Below are 17,554 nucleotides of genomic sequence, written 5' to 3'. Positions count from 1 at the left end.
CTTTCACTAATTAGGTCACCTGTTGGACCATATCGGTTCTTTAATTGGTTACCTCATACAGCAATGAAAAGAAAAATCTTATTTGGGATTTTTTCCAGGTCCTAAAGTCAAAGGCCAAGTTATTATTACTGTAAATAGAAATTTTATTTATATGCGTTCAGGGTATCTCCACTGATCACTTTCAATCTTCAGGGCCATCTTTGTGAAAAAGCTTTGGATTGTTGTCCAGGACTGAAGGTCGAAGGTCAAGGTCACCATAGCTAGAAATATGTTTCCATTGGACATGCTTATACCAATATTTTTGACTGAAAATAACCATATCTTAGCAATGTTTTGAATCATGGAATTCTTGTATAAATGTTTTGTTCTTAGAATTGAGGGGAAGAGCATTCAAAGTAAACTGGATAATAATTGCATATTGTGTTTCAGGATGTGTGGACGACGGAAAACGCTATGAGAACAGAGATGTGTGGGTATCTTCCTCTGATCCTTGTCGTGTGAACCAGTGTCGGGAAGGACGTATAATCACAAGACCTCGACAGACGTGTAATCGTACCTGTACACATGGTACCATCCGGCGTAACGAGTGCTGCTCCAGCTGTACAGGTATAAGTCAATACTCATATTAGTAACATGACTTACAGTTATCTTGTCTTTTGTAAGCATAACTATAAATGAAACTTAACAAATGCTAAAATAAGATTATTACAAAATTTGTATAAAAGACATGCAGAAATTATGTTTCTTTTTTATATAATCATTAGTTAACTGAATTACCACTAAACAAAATTTGCACTAAATTACCAATAAAACGTAAATGATGCAAAATATATGTGAGTAGTACTGTACAAGTTATTTTTGCATGTGGTTAAGAATTTGGTTAATTTCACAGCCATGGAGAAATTACAAAAATCTATTGCCATTAATCCAAATCAAAACCATTAATTCTCAATAAGTCGAACTCTTGAAAATTATATCATAGTGAATGTTGGTACATGTATACCGATAAGACAAAGTTAAATCACTTCAAAAACTAAATTGGTTTGCTGTTGTTAAAATATCAGACTCATCATATTACGACTTTTTTAGAATGTCTATATGATGGGGAGACTTACAGCAATGGCCAGAGCTTCATGATGCCAGGGGACAGTCTGCAGAGATGTACATGTACTGCTGGAAATGTAAACTGTAAACTGATTGGTCCATGTCCACCAATCCGGTGTAGTGTTACAGAAACTCCTCCTGGTGCAGTTTGTCCTATCTGTAAAGGTAAGTCAGTTATGAGGTGAACATCATGTTGAGGGATAGTCATTGGTCAAAATCGTAGACACTGTATACCTCCCTGGTGGGATAACATGCATATTTGGCAAGCTCTCTTCAATTGTATTTATGTACATGATAAATGTCATTGATACAGTGGAAAGTGTACAAAGATTTTTAGTGTCCTTTAATATCGGGTGGACTTTGTTATTGCCCTACCATGGATTTGAGGATGTAGGAGTTGGAGCCATATTGTGTAGTGTTATCCATATAAAGGCAGAAGAAATCCTTTTTTAGTATGACAAGTTTGATTATTATTTATTGACCCTATAGTGACCTATAATGAGTTGATAGTCTATTGAGAATGTTATTGTGTTATAGGGTGTACTTACAATGGCCAGGTGTACCGACATGGAGATACAGTCTCGGCAAGCAGATGTACCATTCTCAGATGTAGGGAAGGTAAGTGAACTCTATAAGTGTTGACTTTTGGACCTAGTTATCCTTACTGTAAACCAACTTGCTTTTACGGCTATTAAATATCCCGATTTTCATTTCAAATTTCAAAAGTTTGCAAAAAAATTGTGGAATGAAAAAATTGAATGGAAAACGGAGATAAACTTTCGCAAATTTACTTGGATAACAAAATTCGCAAAAGTAAATTGCACACAGAGGAAAATTAGTTTACAGTCTTTCATATAGTTTATTACTGAAAAACTGTTTGATTTTAAGTAATTGGTCTGTTTTAGCTGATCAAAAACATATTCAAACACTGATTGCTATGTGTCCTTAAATGACCCTGGCTAATAATAGGACATAAAATGTAAACAAAGGTGCTATAACCAAAATTTTCACTTTACTTAGAAACATCATTATTCTCTTGCACTTGTTGAAAACCTGTAGCTGAACTTGATAGATTTGAACTCCTGATGATTTCAATTCAAAATATGACACCCTGTTTATAGGTCAAGTGATATCGGACCGAGTCCAGTGTCCAGCTCCACCCTGTCGTAACCCTGTGGAAGTGGATGGTCAGTGCTGTCCAATCTGTAAGGAATGCTCATTTGAGGGCAGGAACTACAGAGAAGGATCAACCTTCCCTCATCCTAGTACGCCATGTGAGACCTGTCACTGCCAGGTTTGTGTTGAACATGCATCTGACTCAGCTTTTCTCTGAATCTACGAATCATTGGTACCAATGACCACTGTACATATCCATCTAACAAAAAAAATACCCATGTTAAATATGAAATATTTAATCAGTCAAAAAGAGTTAAAAGAATTAAATTTGATTTTTATATTTTGCATACATGGTTTGTTTGTTTCTCTTGTTGGTGATGTTATATTCAGTCTGTGGTATCTGCTACATGAAGGGTTGCCATGTTGTTTTTTTAAGAAGAATGACCTTGAACCTTTTTTAAGTGACTTTATCACTAAGAGATAAGTTCTGATGTGATGTTTCTATGTTACAGCGAGGTGAGGTACGATGTAGGAAGACATCTGTGGATACCTGTCCTCCTGTGTCCTGTCGTTACCCAGAGACCCGCCCTGGAGATTGTTGCCCGTCCTGTGGCGGCTGTAACTATCTAAACAGGCACTTCCAAAATGGACAGAAGTTTGTGCCACCTGGTGGAGATGCTTGTCGTGTCTGTGTTTGTGAGGTTGGTACCTTTCTATCATTATATTGTTACATTATTACATTAAATTTCATTGGTGGCCAATAAGTGGTCATGTCCAGATTACCTCAGTGGTTACCATATAATAGGATTTTTGAGCCAATGAAACAATCCTCTGCAATAAACTATCATTAACCATTTCATGTATTGTTCTGTGGCTATTTTGCTTTCGACAAATATTGAGAAAGCGACATGATTATTGGCTTACTCAAAAAGGGTGAACATACTTTCTTGTTGGTCTGTTTCAGCTTTAAATTCAGTGTGGTATAATGTACAGAGTATTGTAAAGTGACTGTGTTTTTGTATTATTTCTGCATGTCTCTATTAGGCTGGCACAGTGAACTGTACACGGATGGAATGTAGCCCTGTGTCCTGTCCTAACCCAGTCCGCCCAGCTGGCCGCTGTTGTCCTGTGTGTCCTATCAACTGTAACGTCCTCGGTACACGCTACAGAGAGGGTCAGTCCTTTGGGGATACAATGGACCCCTGTACTAGGTGTACCTGTTGGGTGAGTATTCAGATTCTTATTGTCAATCAAGAAGCTGTTGGTCAGAAATAGTGCTTACTGAAAACAAACTAAAAAGTAAAAAAAAGCGCAAATTTTATAATTATTCTAGTAAATTATACCTGTATAATGTTTATCAGGGAGGCCGGATCACCTGTCAGTCCCATGCCTGTCCCAGTACCGGTTGTACCAATCCTGCCAGGCGTCCAGGTCAGTGCTGCCCATCTTGTAGCCAGTGCGAGTACAACAACCGAGTTATCAGGAATGGCCAGGTGTACATAGATCCTGCTCTGCCCTGCCAGGAATGCAGATGCACGGTAAGTTACCGATTATCTCCCTTTAAGTGAAAGTTTAAGCAGTCCATTGGAGTAGTTATCTCCCCTTAACCAAGTTTTTTTTACTATTTCATCTATAACGGCTTAACCGGCATCACCCCTTTTAATCAAGTTTGTTATTTCCCCGTATTAAAAGTTTCACTATTTTTCACCATATGTTAGTTTTCCTCTTCTGATAATCATCAAAAAGGTTGCATTGTCACATAATTCGAGATAAGTAGTTTTTGATCTCTTGGTATATAGAAAACTTAATAATTAGGACATACTATACTGATTGATACACAATACTTTTCACCTGTATATCTTTACCTCAATCAAGGATGGGACAATCACCAATACCTCTGTGTCATGTCCTCCCGTCACCTGTGATAGACCTGTCACTCTGCCTGGACGATGTTGTCCAGTCTGTGAGGACGACATCCCTGCCCCTACCTCAGACGTGACCTGTGAAGCGGGAGGAGTTACTTATCGAGAGGGTGCTACTATGCCCCACCCCACTGATAAGTGCCAGGAGTGTTCTTGTAGACGAGGCAGAGTGGACGACTGTCGACAGAAGTTGTGTCCTCAGACTCGATGTAACAGTCCAGTGTTTACACAAGAGGAATGCTGCCCACAGTGCACAGGTAATATTTGACATAGCAGGAGCTTGATTTTACCATGTGCAGGAATTTGACTCGGAAGCAGTCAATCCCTTACTACAAGACCACTATGTTTGCAATTGGTCATACCATTATGTTGATATGTAATATGCAATAATATGGAGATGACTGAAATATGCTTTGTCAGATGTCATATATTTTTGCCGTAAAAATTGTTGAAATCAAAGCCTGTAATCACTAAATGGAGATAGCTGCTTTGAAGAAATTTTGATGATTATTGTTTTGAATTTTTTGGGGTTGTATGTGTATGGATGTATTCATTTTGTGAATTTTTTTCAATCAAAATGTATTTATGTATATATTTGATAAATTTCATGTTGAGGCAGAGCTTCGTAATATGTACACTTTAACTATATGAGTAAAAGGATTTATTACAGATTGTAACTTTGAGGGATTGATCCACAAGAGTGGTAGTACATTCACACACCCTGTGAAGCGTGACCAAACCTGTACCTGTACTGGAGGTAATGTGATGTGTGAGTGTAATCAGTGCCAGCCCTTAACTTGTCGAGATCCTGCTCCCGCCAACAGCACGGCCTGCTGCCCCACTTGTAACAACTGCCTCTATGGAAACCAGGTCCGCATCAACGGCACACGCTTCCCTTGTGGTGAATCGTGTACCACGTGTATGTGTGTAAATGGTAACATTCAATCAACACCTAAAGCTTGCTCACCAGTTGACTGTCAGCATCCTGTTACCGACGGCTGCTGTCAGAACTGCGACCAGTGCTCCTACCAGGGTCGTACTTACAGCGACGGCCAGAGTTTCTCTGACCCCCGTAATGATTGTAATTTGTGTATGTGCGATAGGGGTACGGTCACATGTCAGGCCAAGTCCTGTCCTGCTCCCACCTGTAGCTATCCCTCCAACGGTTTGTGCTGTCCTGAATGTGGCAACTGTATGTATCCCAACTCTGCTGGCCGACTCATCAGAAATGGTCATCGCGTTCCCAGTGACCAGGATGTTTGTACAGAGCACCTTTGTCGGAATGGTGAAATCGCTAACCTGACTAAACGTTGTGTTGGGGTGTCGTGTCAGAACCCAGTAACCCGCAACTGTTGTCCTGAATGCACTGACTGCCTTTACAAAGGTTTGGAGAGAAGAAATGGAGAATACTTCAAGAACCCAGAAGATGGCTGCAGTACATGTCAGTGTGTGGATGGCAATGTTAGGTGTAGTCGTAAGCAGTGTAACCCCGTTGACTGTAACTGTCCCGCAGTTAAAGGATGCTGCCCAGTCTGTGGGGACTGTTTCTACCGTAACAAATTTTATCTTGACGGACAAAATTTCACTGACCCAAATGAAACCTGTGTGAAGTGTGAATGTCAGCAGGGAAATGTACGGTGTGCTCGGGTATCATGTCCACTCCTGCTGTGTCCGGAGAATGTCCAATTTTATGGTAGAAACCGTTGCTGCAAACAATGCCCCACACCTGATCGTCTTGTTGATTGTTCATATGAGGGCCGGCGTTACACTCCTGGGCAATCGTTCACCTGCGGCTGTGACACCTGTACGTGTCGACGTGACGGCACACTAGAGCGACGTCGTACAGACTGCCTACCTGCCCCGTGTACACATCCCCGTACCAGCGGTGTGTGTTGTCCCAGCTGTGAGTACTGTGAGTTGAGACAGTCGACAGATAGGGCCCAAACTCTCTTGCTGACCAATGGTGAGCGAAGGGATGATCCGCGGGATAGCTGTACCACCATCATCTGTGAGGTGAGGCTGTCTTGTACTATCTTCCCTAAAATTTCATAATGAAGTGTTTTAGTTCTGAAATAAAGAGTTTTGAATTGTTTGTTATATGGATAACAATTTAACTGGTAGCACTTTACATGTCAGTGATTCATCTTTGTACAAATGGATTAAAAGACCACTTGTCACCCTAGAAATTTAATAATGTGTATCTGAACTACAATGTTTGCCATATTTACTTTAATAATTAACATGGTGAATGGTACTGGTCCTCTGGGCCTTTGTACAGTTTCTTGGAATCCTTTAATAATTTTTATCTATACTTTCTCAGAATGGAAACATTGCCCGTTTGTCTCGGTCCTGTGATGTACAGTGTACCCATGCTGTTCCTCCGTCACTTGGGAAGTGCTGTCCAGATTGTACAGATTGTTTCTACCGCGACAGTACTGGAGCAGAGCAAGTTATCAGACACACTGAGATGTACTCCGACCCCGGCTACCCTTGTAGGGAATTTATCTGTCAGGTATGTTTTACTGTAAACATGAATTGTGTATGTTAATTCTTGACAATGGCACTGTATCTCCAAGGGGTGAAGTTAAATGTATTTCGATGTTTTACCATTAGTTTTCTGCCTGAGTTGTGAACCATCATGGGGCAGTAGCCAAGTACTGGTGTTTTTGCTCTGGGTACTCAAGCTATCTTTCATCTTCTAAACAAGTCTGTTTAAAGGGAAAAAAGATAATACCATAGACTGTAACCCTGTATCATGACAGTACCATCACCATAAACTTTCTTGATTCAGTTTGGGAACTTAAACCAGCAACAGAAGACCTGTGACTTTGTGACCTGTGATAATCCCACTAGAGATCGCTGTGGATGTGATATTTGTGATTCTTGTCTTTACAACGGTGTCTCATACACAGATGGAGAAATCTTCAACCACCTATTTGATCCGTGCCAGGAGTGTGAATGCAAGGTAGGAAAAGTTGATTACAAACAAAATGTGTTCAACACCACATATACCTGTCTTATACACAGTGTACACCTTAAAACCTACAAAATTACAGTGGTCATAGTTTTAGGATAACAAAAAACATTTTAAATATTCAAACAATGTACGTATTAATTCATAAAAGTACAGGTAGGCAAGAACATCTAGATACTGATACTTAGCATTAGCATGATTTTAGTAAAAATAAAAAAGCTAAAGTTGAAGACTTGCCTACCTGTGACTACAGGCAAGTGCTAATAGAACAGGTAGGCAAAAACATTTAGATACTGATAGTAAGTATTTACTGGTTTCTATAAAGAGGAAGCGGTTGGAGCTGATGACTTTCCTACCAGCACAGGCAAGTGCTAATAATTTGAATACACCAGCACATTGCAAGTACAGGTAGGCAAGAACATCTAGATACTGATAGTAAGTATTTACTGGTTTCTATAAAGAGGAAGTGGTTGAAGCTGATGACTTTCCTACCAGCACAGGCAAGTGCTAATAATTTGAATACACCAGCACATTGCAAGTACAGGTAGGCAAGAACATCTAGATACCGATAATAAATATTTACTGGTTTCTATAAAGAGGAAGTGGTTGAAGCTGATGACTTTCCTACCAGCACAGGCAAGTGCTAATAATTTGAAAACACAAGCACATTGCAAGTACGTACACGATGGCAAGAACATCTAGAAAAAAATATTATGTATTGTATTATTTCAATAGGAGGGAAATGTTGAATTTCTATAGCAAGTTTGTAGCTGAAAGTGATGACTTTCCTACCAGCACAGGCAAGTGCTAATAATTTGAATACACCAGCACATTGCAAGTACAGGTAGGCAAGAACATCTACATCCTAAGTATTGCAAAATATTTCTCTAAAGAGCCAGTTTTTGAAGTTGATGACTTTCCTACCAGCACAGGCAAGTGCTAATAATTTGAATACACCAGCACATTGCAAGTACAGGTAGGCAAGAACATCTAAATACCGATAGTAAATATTAACTAGTTTCCATAAAGAGGAAGTAGCTGAAAGTGATGACTTTCCTACCAGCACAGGCAAGTGCTAATAATTTGAATACACCAGCACATTGCAAGTACAGGTAGGCAAGAACATCTACATCCTAAGTATTATTTACTGGTTTCTATAAAGAGGAAGTGGTTGAAGCTGATGACTTTCCTACCAGCACAGGCAAGTGCTAATAATTTGAATACACCAGCACATTGCAAGTACAGGTAAACAAGAACATCTAGACAAAAATATTACGTATTGTATTATTTCTAAAGGAAGGAACTGTTGAATTTCTATAGCAAGTAAGTAACTGAAAGTGATGACTTGTCTACCAGCACAGGCAAGTGCTAATAATTTCAATACACCAGCACATTGCAAGTACAGGTAGGCAAGAACATCTAGATACCGATAATAAATATTTACTGGTTTCTATAAAGAGGAAGTGGTTGAAGCTGATGACTTTCCTACCAGCACAGGCAAGTGCTAATAATTTGAATACACCAGCACATTGCAAGTACAGGTAGGGAAGAACATCTACATCCTAAGTATTGCAAAATATTTCTCTAAAGAGCCAGTTTTTGAAGTTGATGACTTGTCTACCAGCACAGGCAAGTGCTAATAATTTGAATACACCAGCACATTGCAAGTACAGGTAAACAAGAACATCTAGACAAAAATATTACGTATTGTATTATTTCTAAAGGAAGGAACTGTTGAATTTCTATAGCAAGTAAGTAACTGAAAGTGATGACTTGTCTACCAGCACAGGCAAGTGCTAGTAATTTGAATACACCAGCACATTGCAAGTACAGGTAAACAAGAACATCTAGACTAAAATATTACATATTGTATTATTTCTGATAGTAAATATTAACTGGTTTCTATAAAGAGGAAGTAGCTGAAAGTGATGACTTTCCTACCAGCACAGGCAAGTGCTAATAATTTGAATACACCAGCACATTGCAAGTACAGGTAGGCAAGAACATCTAGCAAGTACAGATAGGCAATAACATCTAAATAATATTAACTGGTTTCTATAAAGAGGAAGTGGTTAACTGATGACTTTCCTACCAGCACAGGCAAGTGCTAATAATTTAAATACACCAGCACATTGCAAGTACAGGTAGACAAGAACATCTAATCATAAGTAAGTATTGCAAAAATTAAATACGATAGTAAATATAACTGGTTTCTATAAAGAGGAAGTAGCTGAAGTGATGACTTTCCTACCAGCACAGGCAAGTGCTAATAATTTCAATACACCAGCACATTGCAAGTACAGGTAGGCAAGAACATCTAGATCCAAATAAATATTTATGGTTTTTAAAGGAAGGTATGAAAGTGATGACTTTCTACCAGCACAGGCAAGTGCTAATAATTTGAATACACCAGCACATTGCAAGTACAGGTAGGCAAGAACATCTAGATACCCATAGTAAATATTTACTGGTTTCTATAAAGGAGAGCTGAAAGTGATGACTTTCCTACAGCACAGGCAGTGAGAATAACCACGCCAGCAAGTTAGTAATTTGAATACACCAGCCATGCAAGTACAGTACACCAGCACATTGCAAGTACAGGTAGGCAATAACATCTAAATACCGATAGTAAATATTAACTGGTTTCTATAAAGAGGAAGTAGCTGAAAGTGATGACTTTCCTACCAGCACAGGCAAGTGCTAATAATTTGAATACACCAGCACATTGCAAGTACAGGTAGGCAAGAACATCTAGATACCGATAATAAATATTTACTGGTTTCTATAAAGAGGAAGTTGTTGAAGCTGATGACTTTCCTACCAGCACAGGCAAGTGCTAATAATTTGAATACACCAGCACATTGCAAGTACAGGTAGGGAAGAGCATCTACATCCTAAGTATTGCAAAATGTTTCTCTAAAGAACCAGTTTTTAAAAAGTTGATGACTTGTCTACCAGCACAGGCAAGTGCTAATAATTTGAATACACCAGCACATTGCAAGTACAGGTAAACAAGAACATATAGACAAAAATATTACGTATTAAATTATTTCTAAAGGAAGGACCTGTTGAATTTCTATAGCAAGTAAGTAACTGAAAGTGATGACTTGTCTACCAGCACAGGCAAGTGCTAGTAATTTGAATACACCAGCACATTGCAAGTACAGGTAGGCAAGAACATCTAGATACTGATAGTAAGTATTAACTGGTTTCTATAAAGAGGAAGTAGCTGAAAGTGATGACTTTCCTACCAGCACAGGCAAGTGCTAATAATTTGAATACACCAGCACATTGCAAGTACAGGTAGGCAAGAACATCTAGACAACCAGCACAGGCAAGTGCTAATAATTTGAATACACCAGCACATTGCAAGTACAGGTAAACAAGAACATCTAGACAAAAATATTAAGTATTATTTTACTGGTTTCTATAAAGAGGAAGTGGAATTTTATAGAAGTAACTGCTGATGACTTTCCTACCAGCACAGGCAAGTGCTAATAATTTGAATACACCAGCACATTGCAAGTACAGGTAGGCAAGAACATCCCTTTGATACATGAGGCATAACATAATACCGATAAGTATTACTGTTTCTACGAAGAGGAAGTAGCTGTTTAAGTTGATGACTTTCCTACCAGCACAGGCAAGTGCTAATAATTTGAATACACCAGCACATTGCAAGTACAGGTAGACAAGAACATCTAGATAAAATATAAAGTATTGTAAATATAGGAAGGAACTGTTGAATTTATAAAGCAGGAAGTGGTTGAAGCTGATGACTTTCCTACCAGCACAGGCAAGTGCTAATAATTTGAATACACCAGCACATTGCAAGTACAGGTAGGGAAGAACATCTACATCCTAAGTATTGCAAAATATTTCTCTAAAGAGCCAGTTTTTGAAGTTGATGACTTGTCTACCAGCACAGGCAAGTGCTAATAATTTGAATACACCAGCACATTGCAAGTACAGGTAAACAAGAACATCTAGACAAAAATATTACGTATTGTATTATTTCTAAAGGAAGGAACTGTTGAATTTCTATAGCAAGTAAGTAACTGAAAGTGATGACTTGTCTACCAGCACAGGCAAGTGCTAGTAATTTGAATACACCAGCACATTGCAAGTACAGGTAGGCAAGAACATCTAGATACTGATAGTAAGTTATTTACTGGTTTCTATAAAGAAAGGAAGTAGTAACTGGAGCTGATGAAGTAGCACAGGCAAGTTTCTACACAGCACAGGCAAGTGCTAATAATTTGAATACACTAGCACATTGCAAGTACAGGTAGGCAAGAACATCCCTTTAAAGATACTGATAGTAAAATATTAACTGAGTTTCTAAGTAAAGAGGAAGTAGCTGAAGTGATGACTTTTCCTACCAGCACAGGCAAGTGCTAATAATTTGAATACACCAGCACATTGCAAGTACAGGTAGGCAAGAACATCTCTTGCAAGTACAGGTAGGCAATAACATCTAAATAAATAGTAAATATTAAGTGATGACTTTTCTATAAAGAGCAAGTAAGTAGCTTGAAGCTGATGACTTTCCTACCAGCACAGGCAAGTGCTAATAATTTGAATACACCAGCACATTGCAAGTACAGGTAGGCAAGAACATCTACATCCTAAGTATTGCAAAATTTATATTTCATAAAGTAAGGACTGTTGAATTTCTATAGCAAGTAAGTAACTGAAAGATTGAATCATTGTCTACCAGCACAGGCAAGTGCTAATAATTTGAAATACACCAGCACATTGCAAGTACAGGTAAACAAGAACATCTAGACAAAAATATTACGTATTGTATTATTACTAAAGTAAGGAACTGTATGAATTTCTATAGCAAGTAAGTAACTGAAAGTGATGACTTTCTACCAGCACAGGCAAGTGCTAGTAATTTGAAATACACCAGCACATTGCAAGTACAGGTAGGCAACAAGAACATCTAGATACTGAGTAGTTATTATATTGTAAGTTTAATTATACCTTAGGGAACTGTTGAATTTCTAATAAAGCAGCCAGTAAGTGGAGTATGAGCTGAAAGCTGATGACCTTTCCTACCAGCACAGGCAAGTGCTAGTAATTTGAATACACCAGCACATTGCAAGTACAGGTAGGCAAGAACATCTAGATACCGATATAGTAAATATTAACTGGTTTCTATAAAGAGGAAGTAGCTGAAAGTGATGACTTTCCTACCAGCACAGGCAAGTGCTAATAATTTGAATACACCATCACATTGCAAGTACAGGTAGGGACAAGAACATCTTCATACCAAAGTAATTGGACACATTTTTTCTCTTAAAGAGTGCAGTTTTTGAAGTTGATGATTTTCCTTCCAGCACAGGCAAGTGCTAATAATTTGAATACACCAGCACATTGCAAGTACAGGTAGGCAACATCAGCACATCTAGATAACCAATAATAAAGTATCTACTGGTTTCTATAAAGAGGAAGTAGCTGAAAGTGATGACTTTCCTACCAGCACAGGCAAGTGCTAATAATTTGAATACACCAGCACATTGCAAGTACAGGTAGGGAAGAACATCTACATCCTAAGTATTGGAAAATATTTCTCTAAAGAGCCAGTTTTTGAAGTTGATGACTTGTCTACCAGCACAGGCAAGTGCTAATAATTTGAATACACCAGCACATTGCAAGTACAGGTAAACAAGAACATCTAGACAAAAATATTACGTATTGTATTATTTCTAAAGTAAGGAACTGTTGAATTTCTATAGCAAGTAAGTAACTGAAAGTGATGACTTGTCTACCAGCACAGGCAAGTGCTAATAATTTGAATACACCAGCACATTGCAAGTACAGGTAGACAAGAACATCTAGATACCGATAATAAATATTTACTGGTTTCTATAAAGAGGAAGTGGTTGAAGCTGATGACTTTCCTACCAGCACAGGCAAGTGCTAATAATTTGAATACACCAGCACATTGCAAGTACAGGTAGGGAAGAACATCTACATCCTAAGTATTGCAAAATATTTTTCTAAAGGAAGGAACTGGTTTCTATAAAGAGTAAGTAACTGAAAGTGATGACTTGTCTACCAGCACAGGCAAGTGCTAATAATTTGAATACACCAGCACATTGCAAGTACAGGTAGGCAAGAACATCTAGGCAAGTATTACATCTTGAACATCTAAATACCAATAGTAAATATTAACTGGTTTTTATAAAGAGGAAGTAGCTGAAAGTGATGACTTTCCTACCAGCACAGGCAAGTGCTAATAATTTGAATACACCAGCACATTGCAAGTACAGGTAGGGAAGAACATCTACATCCTAAGTATTGCAAAATATTTCTCTAAAGAGCCAGTTTTTGAAGTTGATGACTTTTCTACCAGCACAGGCAAGTGCTAATAATTTGAATACACCACACAGCAAGTACAGGTTGGGCAAAGAAACATCTACACCAGGTAGTAGAGACTTGTCTAAGAACATCTAGATACCAGATAATCCAGGTGTAAATATTTCTAGACACAAATATTACGTTTTACTATAAAGAGTGGAAGTGGTAACTGAAAGTGATGACTTGTCCTACCAGCACAGGCAAGTGCTAATAATTTGAATACACCAGCACATTGCAAGTACAGGTAGGCAAGAGCATCTACATTCCTAAGTATTATGACCAAAATTATTTATAAAGGAAGGAACTGTTGAATTTCTATAGCATAGTAAGTAACTGAAAGTGATGACTTGTCTACCAGCACAGGCAAGTGCTAGTAACTTTGAATACACCAGCACATTGCAAGTACAGGTAGGCAAGAACATCTAGATAAAATATTAGGCAATTGTATTATTTAATAAAGTAAGGAACTGTTGAATTTCTATAGCAAGTAAGTAACTGAAAGTGATGACTTTCCTACCAGCACAGGCAAGTGCTAATAATTTGAATACACCAGCACATTGCAAGTACAGGTAGGCAAGAACATCTACATACTAATAATATTACATACTAAGTTTCTATAAAGAGGAAGTGGTTGAAGCTGATGACTTTCCTACCAGCACAGGCAAGTGCTAATAATTTGAATACACCAGCACATTGCAAGTACAGGTAGGCAAGAACATCTCTTGCAAGTACAGGTACTGATAACGTAAATATTTACTGGTTTCTATAAAGAGGAAGTAGTGAAAGCTGATGACTTTCCTACCAGCACAGGCAAGTGCTAATAATTTTGAATACACCAGCACATTGCAAGTACAGGTAGGCAAGAGAACATCTAGATACCGATAGTATTGCAATATTTTAACTAGTTTTCTCTAAAGAGAGGAAGTGGTTGAAGTTGATGACTTTCTACCAGCACAGGCAAGTGCTAATAATTTGAATACACCAGCACATTGCAAGTACAGGTAGGCAAGAACATCTAGACAAAAATATTACGTATTGTAAATTTCTAAAAGGAAGTAAATATTAACTTCTGAATAAAGAGGAAGTAAGTAACTGAAAAGTGATGACTTCGTACTACCAGCACAGGCAAGTGCTAATAATTTGAATACACCAGCACATTGCAAGTACAGGTAAGGCAAGAACATCTAGATCCTAAATATTACAAGTATTGTATTATTTCTCTATAAGGAGAAACTGTTGAATTTCTATAGCAAGTTAAATGAAGCTGATGACTTGTGCCTACCAGCACAGGCAAGTGCTAATAATTTGAATAAACCAGCACATTGCAAGTACAGGTTGGCAAGTACATCCCTTCACAAGTAGATCTAGGCAATAATTATTATATACTAAATATTTAACTGTTGAATTCCTATAAAGAAGTAAGTAACTGAAAGTGATGACTTGTCTACCAGCACAGGCAAGTGCTAGTAATTTGAATACACCAGCACATTGCAAGTACAGGTAAACAAGAACATCTAGACTAAAATATTACATATTGTATTATTTACTGGTTTCTATAAAGAGGAAGTTTTTGAAGTTGATGACTTTCCTACCAGCACAGGCAAGTGCTAATAATTTGAATACACCAGCACATTGCAAGTACAGGTAAACAAGAACATCTAGACTAAAATATTACATATTGTATTATTTATAAAGTAAGGAACTGTTGAATTTCTATAGCAAGTAAGTAACTGAAAGTGATGACTTGTCTACCAGCACAGGCAAGTGCTAGTAATTTGAATACACCAGCACATTGCAAGTACAGGTAGGCAAGAACATCTAGATACCGAAAAAATATTTACTGTTTATTGTATTTCTAAAAGGAAGGAAGTTGAATTTCTATAGCAAGTAAGTAACTGAAAGTGATGATACTTTGTCTACCCAGCACAGGCAAGTGCTAATAATTTGAATACACCACATTGCACATTGCAAGTACAGGTAAGGCAAGAAACATCTAAATACCGATAGTAAATATTAACTGGTTTCTATAAAGAGGAAGTAGCTGAAAGTGATGACTTTCCTACCAGCACAGGCAAGTGCTAATAATTTCAATACACCAGCACATTGCAAGTACAGGTAGACAAGAACATCTAGATACCGATAATAAATATTTACTGGTTTCTATAAAGAGGAAGTGGTTGAAGCTGATGACTTTCCTACCAGCACAGGCAAGTGCTAATAATTTGAATACACCAGCACATTGCAAGTACAGGTAGGGAAGAACATCTACATCCTAAGTATTGCAAAATTATTCTCTAAAGAGCCGCAGTAAGTTTTTGAAGTTGATGACTTGTCTACCAGCACAGGCAAGTGCTAATAATTTGAATACACCAGCACATTGCAAGTACAGGTAAACAAGAACATCTAGACAAAAATATTACGTATTGTATTATTTCTAAAGTAAGGAACTGTTGAATTTCTATAGCAAGTAAGTAACTGAAAGTGATGACTTGTCTACCAGCACAGGCAAGTGCTAGTAATTTGAATACACCAGCACATTGCAAGTACAGGTCCGATAGTAAATATTAACTGGTTTCTATAAAGAGGAAGTAGCTGAAAGTGATGACTTTCCTACCAGCACAGGCAAGTGCTAATAATTTCAATACACCAGCACATTGCAAGTACAGGTAGACAAGAACATCTAGATACCGATAATAAATATTTACTGGTTTCTATAAAGAGGAAGTGGTTGAAGCTGATGACTTTCCTACCAGCACAGGCAAGTGCTAATAATTTGAATACACCAGCACATTGCAAGTACAGGTAGGCAAGAACATCTACATCCTAAGTATTGGCAATAACATCTAAATACCGATAGTAAATATTAACTGGTTTCTATAAAGAGGAAGTAGCTGAAAGTGATGACTTTCCTACCAGCACAGGCAAGTGCTAATAATTTGAATACACCAGCACATTGCAAGTACAGGTAGGCAAGAACATCTTCATCCTAAGTAAATATTTACTGGTTTCTATAAAGAGGAAGTTTTTGAAGCTGATGACTTTCCTACCAGCACAGGCAAGTGCTAATAATTTGAATACACCAGCACATTGCAAGTACAGGTAGGGAAGAGCATCTACATACTAAGTTAATTGGAAGAAAATAATATTTTCTCTAAAGAGCCAGTTTTTGAAGTTGATGACTTTCCTACCAGCACAGGCAAGTGCTAATAATTTGAATACACCAGCACATTGCAAGTACAGGTAGGGAAGAACATCTACATCCTAAGTATTGCAAAATATTTCTCTAAAGAGCCAGTTTTTTGAAGTTGATGACTTGTCTACCAGCACAGGCAAGTGCTAATATAATTTGAATACACCAGCACATTGCAAGTACACCCTCACATAACCAAATACCATTCGGACAAAACCTATCCCTATATCCCACCAACCTCCGTCCCAAACTTTTCACCCAAACTCCACTCAAATCCAAACCAATCCTACCCTTACTTCCCCTAATACCACCCACCAAACCACATCCCTCCCTTCCTTCCCCACCCCACCCTATACCACTTCCCTCCCACCCCCCCACAATCCCTACCTTAACCCACACCCACCCCTCACACCACAACATTAAACACACCCTCTTCCTATTAATTCTATATCCAAATCCAATAACACCCCTCCCCTTCCTATCACACCAAATCCACCCCCCTCCCCAATCCCCTTCCATTACTTCCCCCTTCCCACACTCCCCCCCACAACCACTACCCACAACCCTAAAACACCTTCCCCATAATTGCAAGTCTTTTGAATGTTTGCATGCAATTCACTACCTTATTTTCAGGAATATCAGTGGATCGTGGCGTACCTGGTGATTTTAACTTACATTTGATAGCTCTAACTTCCACTGTCTCAAGGCTTTAACTTGCATGTCTGCAGAACCTTTACTTTCAGGACTAATTAATTTGTGTAAATAAACTTGGTCCATTAAGAAAGAAGTGCATATATGGAAGTTTGTACATTGTTGACTGTAAGATGGTATGAAGATTGTATGTGTTATTTAATTGTCTCTGTCTTGTACTAACACTAT

The 17,554-nt window shown here is 38.2% G+C and overlaps 1 protein-coding gene across 1 annotated transcript in view; it reads left to right on the top strand.

Annotated features, from left to right (window-relative positions):
* Positions 1 to 17,554, top strand: part of LOC138327378 (uncharacterized) — an 80,098-nt gene that overhangs the window by 50,753 nt on the left and 11,791 nt on the right. The window contains exons 28-38 of the mRNA XM_069273468.1: positions 430 to 606; positions 1,090 to 1,269; positions 1,642 to 1,722; positions 2,226 to 2,398; positions 2,733 to 2,921; positions 3,265 to 3,444; positions 3,582 to 3,758; positions 4,096 to 4,399; positions 4,813 to 6,155; positions 6,463 to 6,654; positions 6,934 to 7,116. Of these exons, the coding sequence (XP_069129569.1) occupies positions 430 to 606; positions 1,090 to 1,269; positions 1,642 to 1,722; positions 2,226 to 2,398; positions 2,733 to 2,921; positions 3,265 to 3,444; positions 3,582 to 3,758; positions 4,096 to 4,399; positions 4,813 to 6,155; positions 6,463 to 6,654; positions 6,934 to 7,116 (3,179 nt within the window). The remainder of the gene's footprint in view (positions 1 to 429; positions 607 to 1,089; positions 1,270 to 1,641; positions 1,723 to 2,225; positions 2,399 to 2,732; positions 2,922 to 3,264; positions 3,445 to 3,581; positions 3,759 to 4,095; positions 4,400 to 4,812; positions 6,156 to 6,462; positions 6,655 to 6,933; positions 7,117 to 17,554) is intronic.

Source organism: Argopecten irradians, chromosome 1 (assembly GCF_041381155.1).
Source record: "Argopecten irradians isolate NY chromosome 1, Ai_NY, whole genome shotgun sequence".
Taxonomy (NCBI): Eukaryota; Metazoa; Mollusca; class Bivalvia; order Pectinida; family Pectinidae; genus Argopecten; species Argopecten irradians.
Note: the sequence above shows the minus strand (reverse complement) of the source record. Positions and strands in the feature narration are given on the sequence as shown.